General features: G+C 44.8%; 1 protein-coding gene across 1 annotated transcript; it reads right to left on the reverse strand.

Annotated features, from left to right (window-relative positions):
• Positions 1-2,219: 2,219 nt before the first annotated feature.
• LOC125953258 (CD109 antigen-like) lies at positions 2,220-5,263 on the reverse strand. Its single transcript, XM_049682710.1, is given in 11 exon segments — positions 2,220-2,392; positions 2,462-2,890; positions 2,972-3,020; positions 3,088-3,297; positions 3,384-3,642; positions 3,710-3,801; positions 3,877-4,113; positions 4,115-4,158; positions 4,231-4,909; positions 4,987-5,182; positions 5,253-5,263. Coding segments are annotated over 11 exon segments (2,379 nt in total).
• Positions 5,264-11,907: the final 6,644 nt, after the last annotated feature.

Consider the following 11,907-nt stretch of genomic DNA (forward strand, 5'->3'; position numbering starts at 1 on the left):
GTCGATGGTTCCATGATTTTTGGTTGCAAACCATCTTCAGCTGCCAGCCCTCATGTGTGGGGGAGATGGAATCAGTTGATTGGATTTTGTGGTTTTTTTTGTTCGTTATCACAGTATGCTTTGGATTTTTTCCTCATCTACCTGTGCGAACCGTTGTTTACGTAAGCATGCGATGGAATTGGAAATCAGAGGAGCATATGAAGTGACCGTGCCCGAAACACTGCATATGATTGTTTGCCTCGCATATTTCCTTTTTTTTAATGATAAAAATGCACAAAACTGAATTCAACTATTGGAACAAATTTTGGCGCAATTTCCCAAAAGCATAGGACAAAGGATACGAGCAGCTCTACACACCCGTGGAATTGGTTCATAAAAAGTAATAAAATTAATTCCATCTTTCTTCGTGCGCTCCACGAGACCACGGCACTTCGCTACGCGGAAGGTGATAAACGGTTTGCGGATAACGACTGTTCGGAGCTTATGATAAATCGAGTGTCCGCCGTCGAGTGTCGGCTTCTGTGTCTGAGCAGGACGATTAAGCGAATGCGAAACGGTTGGTTACAACACTGCGCTCCTCTAACTAATTCATCTCGGAAGCGGCACTCGGCTCGACAGACGTCGCCGGCGGAAGACGATAATCATTCTGGGCGCCCGCGAGACAGAGCGGCCCTTCCCTAGCACTCCACCGAAGGAGCGGATGACACAATTTTTCAGACCAAACGTACGGCTCTTCGGTACAAATCTTTGACTTCTTTCACCTTCTCACCCACTCCCACTTCCCGGCCGAAAGCTCGTTATGGTTGCTTCTTCTCTGTGTTTGCTTCATTTTTTTTTTGGGCGTATTCACTCCCCCATCCTGCGCGGTTTCGCGAGACGAATCTCCAGATAAAGCGAGCGAAAAGTTGTGTTTTCCACGATTTTTCCTTTGTACTGTGAAGGGAGCCGGGCAGTACATTTCATGTTCCACAGCATCCGTCCTGCGCACCGGTCGGAGGTGTGGTCGAGACCGGCGGAGTAGGTTTTTAATTTATGGTCAGGCTGCTGTTGCTGCTGCTGCTGCTGGTGGTGGTGCAGGTCCAGCGCAACACCAACCGCTTGATGGAACACATTTCACATTGGCCAGCCAGCCACTGGGGATCACATGGCATGGGGAGGTGCCGGACAAAACACACAAATCCGTTGCCTTATACGTAACGACAGTGAGTAAAAATTATGAGATAATTTATTTTGTCAGATAAGGTGGTAAATTCTGCTCGTGTAAATGGCAACAGGACGCCCGTCCTTCAGGGAGGAAAAGTTTTCACCGAAGGGGCGGCACCGCACCGCGTCTCGAAGATAAGTGCACCATTAACCCCTGTGTGCCCGCTGGGACGCACGGGGGGTGAGAGTAGAAAGTGAGAAAAATGGTCCCGTTCTCGTACCATGTGCACTGACCCAGTGAAGCAGTGTTCGAGAGGAAACACTGGTCCTTTTTGGCAGTTCGTTGTTATGGTACATTGGCGGAGTTCGATTGTTTTGTTGGTGATTTTGGGATGCATAGAAGGTTGTGCGAGAAGAATTAGTAAATAGATGTATGATTTTGTGAGTCAACTTTTATTAACAATCCTTGTCATCGAGTTCTCATTATTCTCGCCAAACAGAAGGAGCACACGATGGAGGACGACCTTTGATGAACCTGATGGAGGACAAAACCCTTTGCATTGTTGATCATGTCTATGTCGTTCGATCCAGCAGCTTTCAGTCGTACTACGATAGTCCAGTATTACGATGTGTGGCGTGAATGTAATATTGCTGTCCTCTCCAGAGCCAGTCGGTACAGCCAGCAAATGTTACATGTTAGTAATTACATCCGTAAGCAAATTCGCTAAAACATTACACTGTCAACATAGCCTTAGATTGGGATAATTTTGACCATAATTTTGCATAAACGCTTACGAGCAAGATAAAAGTCTATTTTTTCCGTTCGCAAATCAAGTTTGCTTATTGATATCCAACACTATTTTGTAAGTTTGATTATTGGGTTCACTGCAAGTGCAATAAAACAGATTTATTCATTCAAAAATTCACATTTGCGCTGTTCGCATCGCGCTGTTGCTAATATCGCGAAGGATCGATGTGATTTCTGCTTACACGGCGAATTGTGTCGTTGCATGTATGCCAATGCTTTCGCGTGGTTGCATATTTTTGCTGACATGTTAACTCATATCTGATCTGACCTAGCTTTCTGGCGTCACACGTATAATCTTTCCGATAGTATCATACACCGGATCCCCCCTGATGAATGCCTTTACACGAACATCCATCTCACCCAACTTCTTTGCCTTCACAAGGAAGGAAATTGGATAAGGTACGTTCGGAGGAACGGAAACGATTTTTGTTTCGTTTTTGGCTGGAACGAAGCATTTCAAAATAATTATTGAAAATAATAAAGCTTCGCATTTCACTTAAGCTGTCTTACCATTGGCTGGTTGACCGATGAATTCGATTTCATCTTTTTCATTGTATATCGTCACATCAACCAATTTCATGGCTTCGTCTGTATTGAACAGCGTGAGGTGCAGCCTTACTTCTTCATGACGTTTGATGGCATACGGTAGATTGCCGATAATGTAAATCGAATGCATAGTAGTGAACTCGAGAGGTTTCTTGATGATTCCAATACCATACACTGGGTCGATAGAGAATCCAGTCAAGTACCAGGAAGCTGTGGTATCAGGAACTTTCTCTGTCATTATGGAATGTCCTGAACGGGGCAGAGTGATATTTTTCCATAGCCAAGACTTATTAAAGTCAGATCCGTATTGTATAAACTTCCACCCCAGGTTGCTTGTGCTCTTCTCTTCTTTCCCCGTACCAGCTTCTCCAATACGAGCAAACTTGTCATTGGCTGTAAAATCAAATAACATCGCATAGCATGAACAAGCATAAACAACCACAAATAACTAACTATGTGGCCCTTTATACTTACTTGCATCTATTGTCACATCGTCTAGTGTCCGAACAAATAGCCCCATGCTCTGAAGGTAGATTACAAGCACTGTTATTATTAGAATAGAACTATTGCCAATTCCGTTATTCACTTACATTGATCTTATCGTACTCGTTTGGTAGTACGTCGTGAAATTCATCAAATATCTTCCATATATTTTCGCGCATGATGTCGTGGTTTTTGCCATGTTGGTGTAAGCTCTCGTCGTATGACGCCAATGCCACATACGTTTTGGGTCGACCATTCATATAAATGACAATTTGTCCTCCAGGTTGAATTTTGGGCTCGTCGATTCTTATATTAATCTGTCCGAAGGAGACATGATAACGTTTAGTATATTGGAAATTCCAAATTTAATGAAAATTAAATTAAAAACACGATCTCAATTTACTTTGTTCTGAAACTCTTCGAAATCGATGTCAACATAGTCAAATACAGCAATATCGTTGGTTACAGTTGCGACGACTACTTTCGCTTTAGGCATCATCTTTTCCGTTGCCTTCAATTGCAGAGTATATCTGGACATCCTGCCTGGCCGTGCATAACCGGAATCCACGATATTTCCTTTAGAGACAACATAATACACAAAGAACTTCAACTGATCCGAACAAGTGATCCTAAATGACAAATCTTGGCCAAGTACAACATATCTGCAAACGTAATTAAACGATTAATATGTATAATCCCAATAATCGTTAAGTTGTGTCAAGCAGCTACCTGTCTCTAAGATCAATTGTAATAAACTTTTCTATATTCTGTTCCTTTTTGTTTATAACATCTTCAAGTACCTCCTGATCGTCAATCGATGCCTGAGAGAACACAAATATTTAGAGGATATCGTACAAAGAGAAATGGACTTCTGTTAAAGTTATGAAGCTACTCACTGTGATTTGAATTATTTCTGCAGAATCAGTGGTACTCAATTGTAGTTTGATAGCTCCTGCATCATCACTCTTGTGGCTTTGTTCTGGGTTTGATAGTCCCAAACCATCGATACGCACCAGCACAGTAACCCCCTTCGCTGGAGTTCCATCTCGGTGTTCAACCTTCAAAAGGCATTTAAACGGTGAGCCAGGCCGAAACGCAGGGCTCTCTTTTTCCAGCTTTACTTGATATTTGTATTATTGTATACACCGTAATTAAACGATTCTGTACGACTGTTCGATCTGAAATATGCGAAACGAATTGTATCGTCATTGAACGTCATCGACAAGAACGATAGATTAATAAAACATTACTTGTGTACTGCTCGGAAAAACTAACGTTCACCCTAACATCCTGTTTTTCTCCGAAAAGGATCAATTCGTTTGTAAAGGGAAGGTGAACCTCCAGCTTTCCGTTCACGTCATATTCCTTTGATAATTCCAAATTATTATCTTCGTCATACAGCTCAACCTTCACTCTGCCGATAACAGGTTTGCCGATGTAGTAGTTGGCCACTATCGTAAGGTTAAGCGCTTGGTGCTCTTCGAGTGGCACGTCCGTTGGGAAGACATCCACCTCGAACGTGGACAGTACGTACTCCTTCACTTCGAACGTCTTGGAAACCAATGGCTTATTATTTGCCTCAACTTTGATGTTGTATGTCCCCAGGAGAGGCGAAGGAGCTATGTCCAATTGCCCTTCAAACACTCCGTTGTACAGTTGTGCATCGGACCATTTGCGTATGTTGTTACCGTTCGAGTCCTGCACGGTCACGGTCACCATCTTATGCCCTGATGGTGGCTTCAAATCAGGATCCAGCACAATCACTCGGAACTGAACGCTATCTCCTGGTTTGTAGACGGGCTTGCTAAGCTGTATCAATCCCGAGATGGATTTGTCCAAATACTCCAGCTCAACTTCTTCGTTATAGACAAAACCACGTACTCCTTCTATTGTGAGTTTGAAATATCCACTACTGTTGATAGCCGGAATCTGCAACCACATGGAATGTGCGAAAAACTAAAGCTTAAAAAATGAACGTAATTTGCTAAGGTTCACTTTTGATATACCTGGAAGATCACATCTCTTCTGATAATTTGTTGCACTTCAACGGTCCTGGTGAGATTAAGCAGCGTTTGACCATCTTCATCGTGACCTTGCAAGCGCAGCAGTAGATCAGCTTTGTTCAGTTTACCGTAGAAATTGCTAACCACCACCGTGTAGTCTCGATTGGCACGCAGCGTCTTCGGTCCAACAATCAGCAAACTGCAAAACGGATTCGGATGCCTTTGGTCTCGTACAATCCTGGCAACTATAGAAGACGATCTATACTTACGCATGGCCCATGGTTATGAGCATTAGCACCGTACAAACTTCCGGCTTTCCTAGTAACAACATCTTAACACCGCTATTACTACGCCCGCTTTCAATGCTGGTCTGAGGAGAAATGTCGACAGCATAGCGATTATATAGGGTCGCTGAAGCTCCATAATCCGCGATGATGCGCTGACGTTTGTGTGGTCCCCACTTTGAATGAAAATAAAAAGACCACAAAATCAGAGCAACAGCCAATTGAAACGCACTGAATATGCTAGCAAGCGTAGTGGTCATATCTTATCATACATACTGGTATTTGGGACGGGAATACCCATGAAACGCACATCATATTTGGGGGGGGGAGGTGGTATTTCAGCAATTGGCGATGTGGTGTGGAGCGAAAAGGTTATCAGAAAGCCTTTAAAATTTCCCAGCACACTCATGATTGCTCATGCTAATGAACTAGTTTTTAGTAATCAAGCTACATCCATTATAATAATTATATCTAATAATATAATAAAAGAACTAGACTTAGAAATAACAGCTTATCTATCTTGATGAACAGTACATGTACGCCTCTACCAGTGGCTCGATAGCGTAAAAAGAGGAAAGTCTCTGTGTCTCAAGTTCAGAACCGTAAAAGATTTTTCCTTGGTGCATGTTGAATAACGAAGGCAGCTTTACCGCCTGACATAGTTTATTAGTGGAAGTAAAGAGATTTGATGATGATAATATTAACTAACAGTTTCGACGGTATTGAATAACGTATGAATCAAGCCTGGGATGGCCAAAGGGAATTCTTGCGGGGAACGCGAAACGCGTTATACGCCTGTAGTTGTTTCAGACTGCGGCCATAGCATAAACGCAGGCGGATATTTTATGAGCAGTGGTGTCCAAAGTGCGGGCAGTTGTGACATTTTTTTTTATTATAAAGTGAGATTTGCGCTAAGTTTGTTGTTTGTTTAAAAAGTTTGTTAACAAACAAAGAAACTGAAAGTATTTTAACTCTTGTTGCTTTTGGAAAACATCACGATTCTCTTATACATTCTTTAAGAATAATTATTCCAGATTCCAGAGGAAAAATAAAATAATGTTTATTCAAGATAAAATTTATATTATAGCTTCACATTATATGAAGTATAAACACAATTTACGATAAATATTTACTTCGATCCGCTGCCCTAATAAAAAATATGATTTGCTGTCCACGGATCCGACGGTTGAATGGCCATCGCATTTAACAGCTACATTTGGGTAAAAAAATGGGTTTAAGACCATTTTCACTGAAACAGAGGTATACTAAAATCACTTTAAACTCCGTCCAGACGATGACGAATGTTGGAGAATTTCTCGACGAGAACTTCGCAAACAAACGTCATCCCATACAAATCCGGCGAGAAGTTATCGCGATAACTGCAATGCACGTGTAGCGAGCGAGCAAGCGAGAACGAGCGAGAACTTCTTTTGGAGCTGTCAAATCGTATGTAAACAGAAGGGCGAGAAAGTTATCGCGATAACTTTGTTGCTCGTCTGGACGGAGTTTTAGAATTTTAAAAAAAACTTCTAGAAATGTACGTCGCAGTATTAAACTGATTACAATATAACTAAACAATTAATGAAACTAATTCGCGTCCTTAGTCAGACGTCACATTCTTAACAATCAATACTCCGTGCCACTACCATTCCGAATAGTTCCTGTTCCTAGCCTTCTCAAATACCCCACCCTCTCCCCTCTCGTGTGAAGGCCATACGCGGTGAGAAGGATTAAGATTTAATCTCGCGTTCACACCTATCACTTAGGCGCGACCCGGTGAGCATTATTAATGTGAGAGGAGCGAAGAGGCCGTGATCTTTTTTACCCCAAATGCAGAACTTCGCGCCAGTCGCACCATGCGCACGAGTTTCCGAGGGTCCGAGAGGAGGAAAATCGATCAGTTACGCATGATTTATGGTTCTGACGAATGAATCGCGGAACTCCAAAAATCACACACAATCTGGCCCACATTGCCCACGTCGTGGTAACCCAAATTTGGATCACCATATCCTGACTGGCGACCTTGCACCACCACACCTCGCCAAATCGTGTGCTTCCGCCGGCGGACCATCAACAGGGCCAGGCCAGGTTGCGCTAACCGGGTGTGCGCTTTTGTTCTTAGCGCAGGAGCGCTACAACGCCACAAAGATTGGTGCTGAGACTGATCACGGCTAAGCCAAATTGAACGCATTAGTGATGATTAATCATAGTGTTTTTTTCGAGTATGTGTGTGCGCGCGATGATGATGAGAGGTTGCTTTGATTTTTTTGTTGCGTTGTTCTGCTTGTTTCTAGGTGATGATCGACTAAATCATTACATAGTTACTGGAATGGTTCGGTTCGGTTCGATCTGCATCTTGATGACTATATGATTTCGGGGGGAGGTTGCTTGGTAGCGAACAGCAGGACGGACGATGGCGGTAATGGTGTTTAATCTTATTTCAATTTCCAGCCTCTAGGGCCGCTTTTTTGGGGGACAGCAAAACACGCACTGACCGGTTTTAATGTTCTCATATTTTTCATTCTGTGACCCCGACCCTAAGCTTGACATAATTTTGAATGCTCCTACATTCAATTAACTGCTGTTGCTGTTTGTGCGCAGAACGAAGCACATTTTAAACTGTTATTTATACAACCGAATCACAACAGTGCGACATATGATCGTGAATTTATAACCAGCTGTTAGTAATAACCGATCACGGGCCTATATTCCCAAACGGGACATGATGTGCCACAACTCAAGTTCACTGCCGCTTGGCAACGGTATATCCTTCCGACGCTCCATACTCGTAGCTTAATCGTGAGTTGATCCTAAATGAAATCCCCTAAAATGGGCGGCCAATGACGCGAAGGGACGCACCGCAACATTATGCATTATGCGTCGAGCGGGGCCACGATGATGTACGATCGGAATGGCCGTGTACCCTTTGGCTTGGAATGCAGCGCACACACACACTGTGCGACGGTGGGGTACATGGCAAACAATAACGAAAATGCAATCGGCGGCGTGAGCGTGTGCCATATAATTGCAGTACGGGACTGTGCTGTATTAATCACCTGGCGCACAACCCGCCGTATGCCGTAACCGGAACGGCACGAACGCAATGCCGGTGGTGGCCTGGCCTGGTCTAATTGTGTCCCACCGGTAACCGTGACCCAGCGCAAATTCCGCGCTACGACGAAGACACGATGTGACGCGCAGGGAAAATCATTTTTCAAAATATCGATTAAAATTATCCGCTCGCTCGCTCGCTTGGTGCTGCCGGTGCTGCTGCTGCTGTGAACGGATGTAACGTACACGGTTTTCGTTCATTACCCGCTCGCTCCCGCGCCGGTTGTAAATGTCATCCTTGTGTCGCATCGTACACTCTTCACGCCACGCCACACCGCGACCGCGCAAGGTCAGTCAGTGTTGTGTGTGTTTGGGGGCACGATTTTCCCCCCGCTGCTCGCTGGTGTGGGGTTGCTTGGGAAAACTGAAAACCAACCATTCAATCGCACGGTGTGATGAGACCGCGGACCATCGATAAAGCGGTTTACGGTTGGTCCGTTTCGTGCCGAGATGCCGATCAGTTCTTCGTATCGAACGGGTTGCAATCGACGTGAAAAGGTTCGTCGCTTGCACGAGAATCTTCTGTTTTGGTCGGATCCGGCGTTCACTTTGTTTCTTGCCGCGGGAACCGTACGCCTGTGAGGGGGTGAGATAATGCATGTTGGTGATGCAGCGTGGCTGGACAGATGTCAGCGCAAAAGGTTAAAGGATGGCACGATCGATGCCGGTGCCGGTAACGATGATTTCAAACGATTTATTTTGCTTCTTGTTTGTTTTTTTTGTGGGGTAAGATTTTGTAACATAGTAACCACTGTGTGTTCCCATGCGTTGCTGGGAGCACTGGCGAGAAAAGAACGATTTCATAATGCGCCAATCGTGCGCGACGTCCAACGTTCAAAAAATGAACGTTACAAAATGAAGCAAATGCTAATAGCAATCGGATTGAAGCCCATGTTTGGCGGGCACGGTATGGAAATGATATGCTCGGTATGCGCTCACACCTTGGCATCGCACTACGCGAGCAGGCCACACAGTAACTATCTAGATGAACCAGAATGGCCACACCGCAAGTGCGCGCGCATATTTGCATCCTCTGTCCACAAAACGCACACTATCGTCGGGCGGTGATCACTCGTCTCGGCGCAGCACGGAACACCACGTTCTCGCCCCGCATCCAATTAGTAAGGAATTTGGAGGAATGGTCGTCCCCGGCACGCTGCTTCAATTTACGGCTCACCACCACCGGGCTAGCGATCGATTACTCAAAGCTCGTACGTAGCTCAACAACAGACACTGTGGTCCGCGCTCCGCGTGCAACCGGAGGGCTATTTGCTAATGCAAATGCATTTAACTGCATTATCCGCGTGTCAAAAATATCGGCTAGAAAGTAGTAGTGGACCATTGGAGGGGTAAGCGGGCGGAAGGTTAACCAACCAACCAACCAACCAAGCTGCGGTAGTGACCGGGTTTCGCGGTTCGCGCGTTCTCAGATGTCCAGCGGGGGTTGATTTCGATTTCGGTCCGGGCCGACGACGCTGGTTCACGACTTTGCTTAGTAGGCGGTCAATAAGTTGTGTGCTTAGGCTTTCGGATTGTGAACTGGACCCCAGTGGACTATGTTACGTGTGTGAACGGAGCACTGGAATTATGATGATCGACTTCCACCGGATAAGTAACCGGGGGTTGATGCTTAAATGAGGCTCCGGTGACCAGGCGGCCGACCTGGCTAGGGGGAGCTATTGTGCAAGCAGCCTCTCGTCTGTTGCAGCACCTTATTACCGAGCTGGAGTAGATCGTGTTCCGATATTGATCCATCCAGTTTCGGGTGCTCCGGCTCGGGTTATGTGAAGCCGGTCGTGTGTCGTGTGTCCCGGAGGCTGGTCTGCAAGCATTTGGTAGCGGCGTTCCGTGGTTTGCCATCCCTAACCTGCCGTCGTGTACGGTCGTTTCTTATGGTTTGCATAAATAAATAACAATCACTCGCTCTCTGCACGTTCAATGCTCGTTCTGCCCGGCCACGCACCGGGTTCTCGTTCTCTGCCTCGGACGGAGGAGGTGTTCCGGGAAATTTGTCTCCAGTCCAGTCTCTTCCACTGGTTTAGATCGGTGGCTTCGTCGTTGGGTGGCTGGCATTTGTGCGCCGCCGGCCGGTTGGCGAGACAGCGTTGGCGCTGACGTTGGATGAAGCTGAGCCGCTGGGAAACCATTTGTCACATTGGAGGGCTTAGAAGTGTGAAACTATTGTGCGAAGGGCGGTGTAATCTGGCCACTCTAATCGTTGTGGTATTTTATGTTGGCTAAGAGTAAAAATAAAGCGAAGCCTTTTTTTAGGGAGGGCTATTAGACCTTTGTTGTACGTCAAAAGCGTTTATCCGGTTATCTATTGGTTAGGCTCTGTTTTCGGTTTCGAAAAGAAGATTTATTAAGAACATAACATTAAATAAGTCACATTCTTTAGTTTGTATTTGACATAATTGCTTCACTTAATAAAAAAAATCATATGAACATATAATAAATCATAAATTATAAAATATTTGTGCAGAATTGTTACAATAAAAATGCATTCTTTTGGTGGCTCGTCTGAAATATATTAAGTAACGTCCATTCACTAGATATTGAGCATCTCTAGGCAACCCTTTCCAAATTTTCCAAATTTTAATTTTTTTCAAATTTTTTTCATTTTTGGGAGCGTTTTGAAGCGAAAGAAATAATTTGAAGATTTTATGTGAGACTTCAATCATGCATGAAGCTCGGTTGTACAATCCGCTGTAGGTTTGTTAGTTTTATTCCGATTGAACCTTAAGAAAATTACTCACCAGTTTTAAAGGTCCACAATTCAGAAAAAAATACAAAAAAATCCCCAGGTATGCACTCAATCCCTCAATTAAGACGATGATTGCAGGCCAAAGGAAAATGGTTTCAATTAACGGTCTTCACGCAACATCGCTGACATTGACACACTACCGACCCCAACAACGAAAGAAAGTAAAGCACGGAGGTTACACGGAGAACATTCTTGTACCTTCTTTTGCTAGAACCAATTCGTTTCACAATGTAGCGAAAATTAATAAATACCAAAGTGCGCGGTTCGCTGCTAGCGGCGCCGGCGCTGGCGCTGGCATTTTAAGGGCAAATAGTTTTGGAAATTGCCACATCAATTACTGTAACGACCAATTTAGCGCACGTTTGTGGCCAACTGCAGCAGCGCAAAACCTGAACCCGATACCTTTGCCGGTGTACGGAGCAACCTTCAACTGCAGCCGAACAGGCGAGCCGATCCGGGGTCGCAAGAACGATTTTGCATTGCAGATTTAGTGTGTGCGTTGGTGGCACACCAATTGGCAAACGCAATCTTTTGCATGTAATATTCGATTTTTTTTACGCGCTCCACTCATGCTCTCCTGAAACATAACAGAAAAAAAAATCCGATGATTGTCGCTGTGGCTTGCCCACGGACCACGGACCAGGAGACGGCAATAAAAGGGCGACGAACGAACGTGCGTGCGTGTGACGGTGCGTCGGTCGTACGGAGGAGCAAAAAGGTGCCATAGATGAATGTAGCGCTGGGCGAAAATGCTCGAATCCGTTA

Source organism: Anopheles darlingi, chromosome 3, assembly GCF_943734745.1.
Source record: "Anopheles darlingi chromosome 3, idAnoDarlMG_H_01, whole genome shotgun sequence".
NCBI classification, from domain to species: Eukaryota; Metazoa; Arthropoda; class Insecta; order Diptera; family Culicidae; genus Anopheles; species Anopheles darlingi.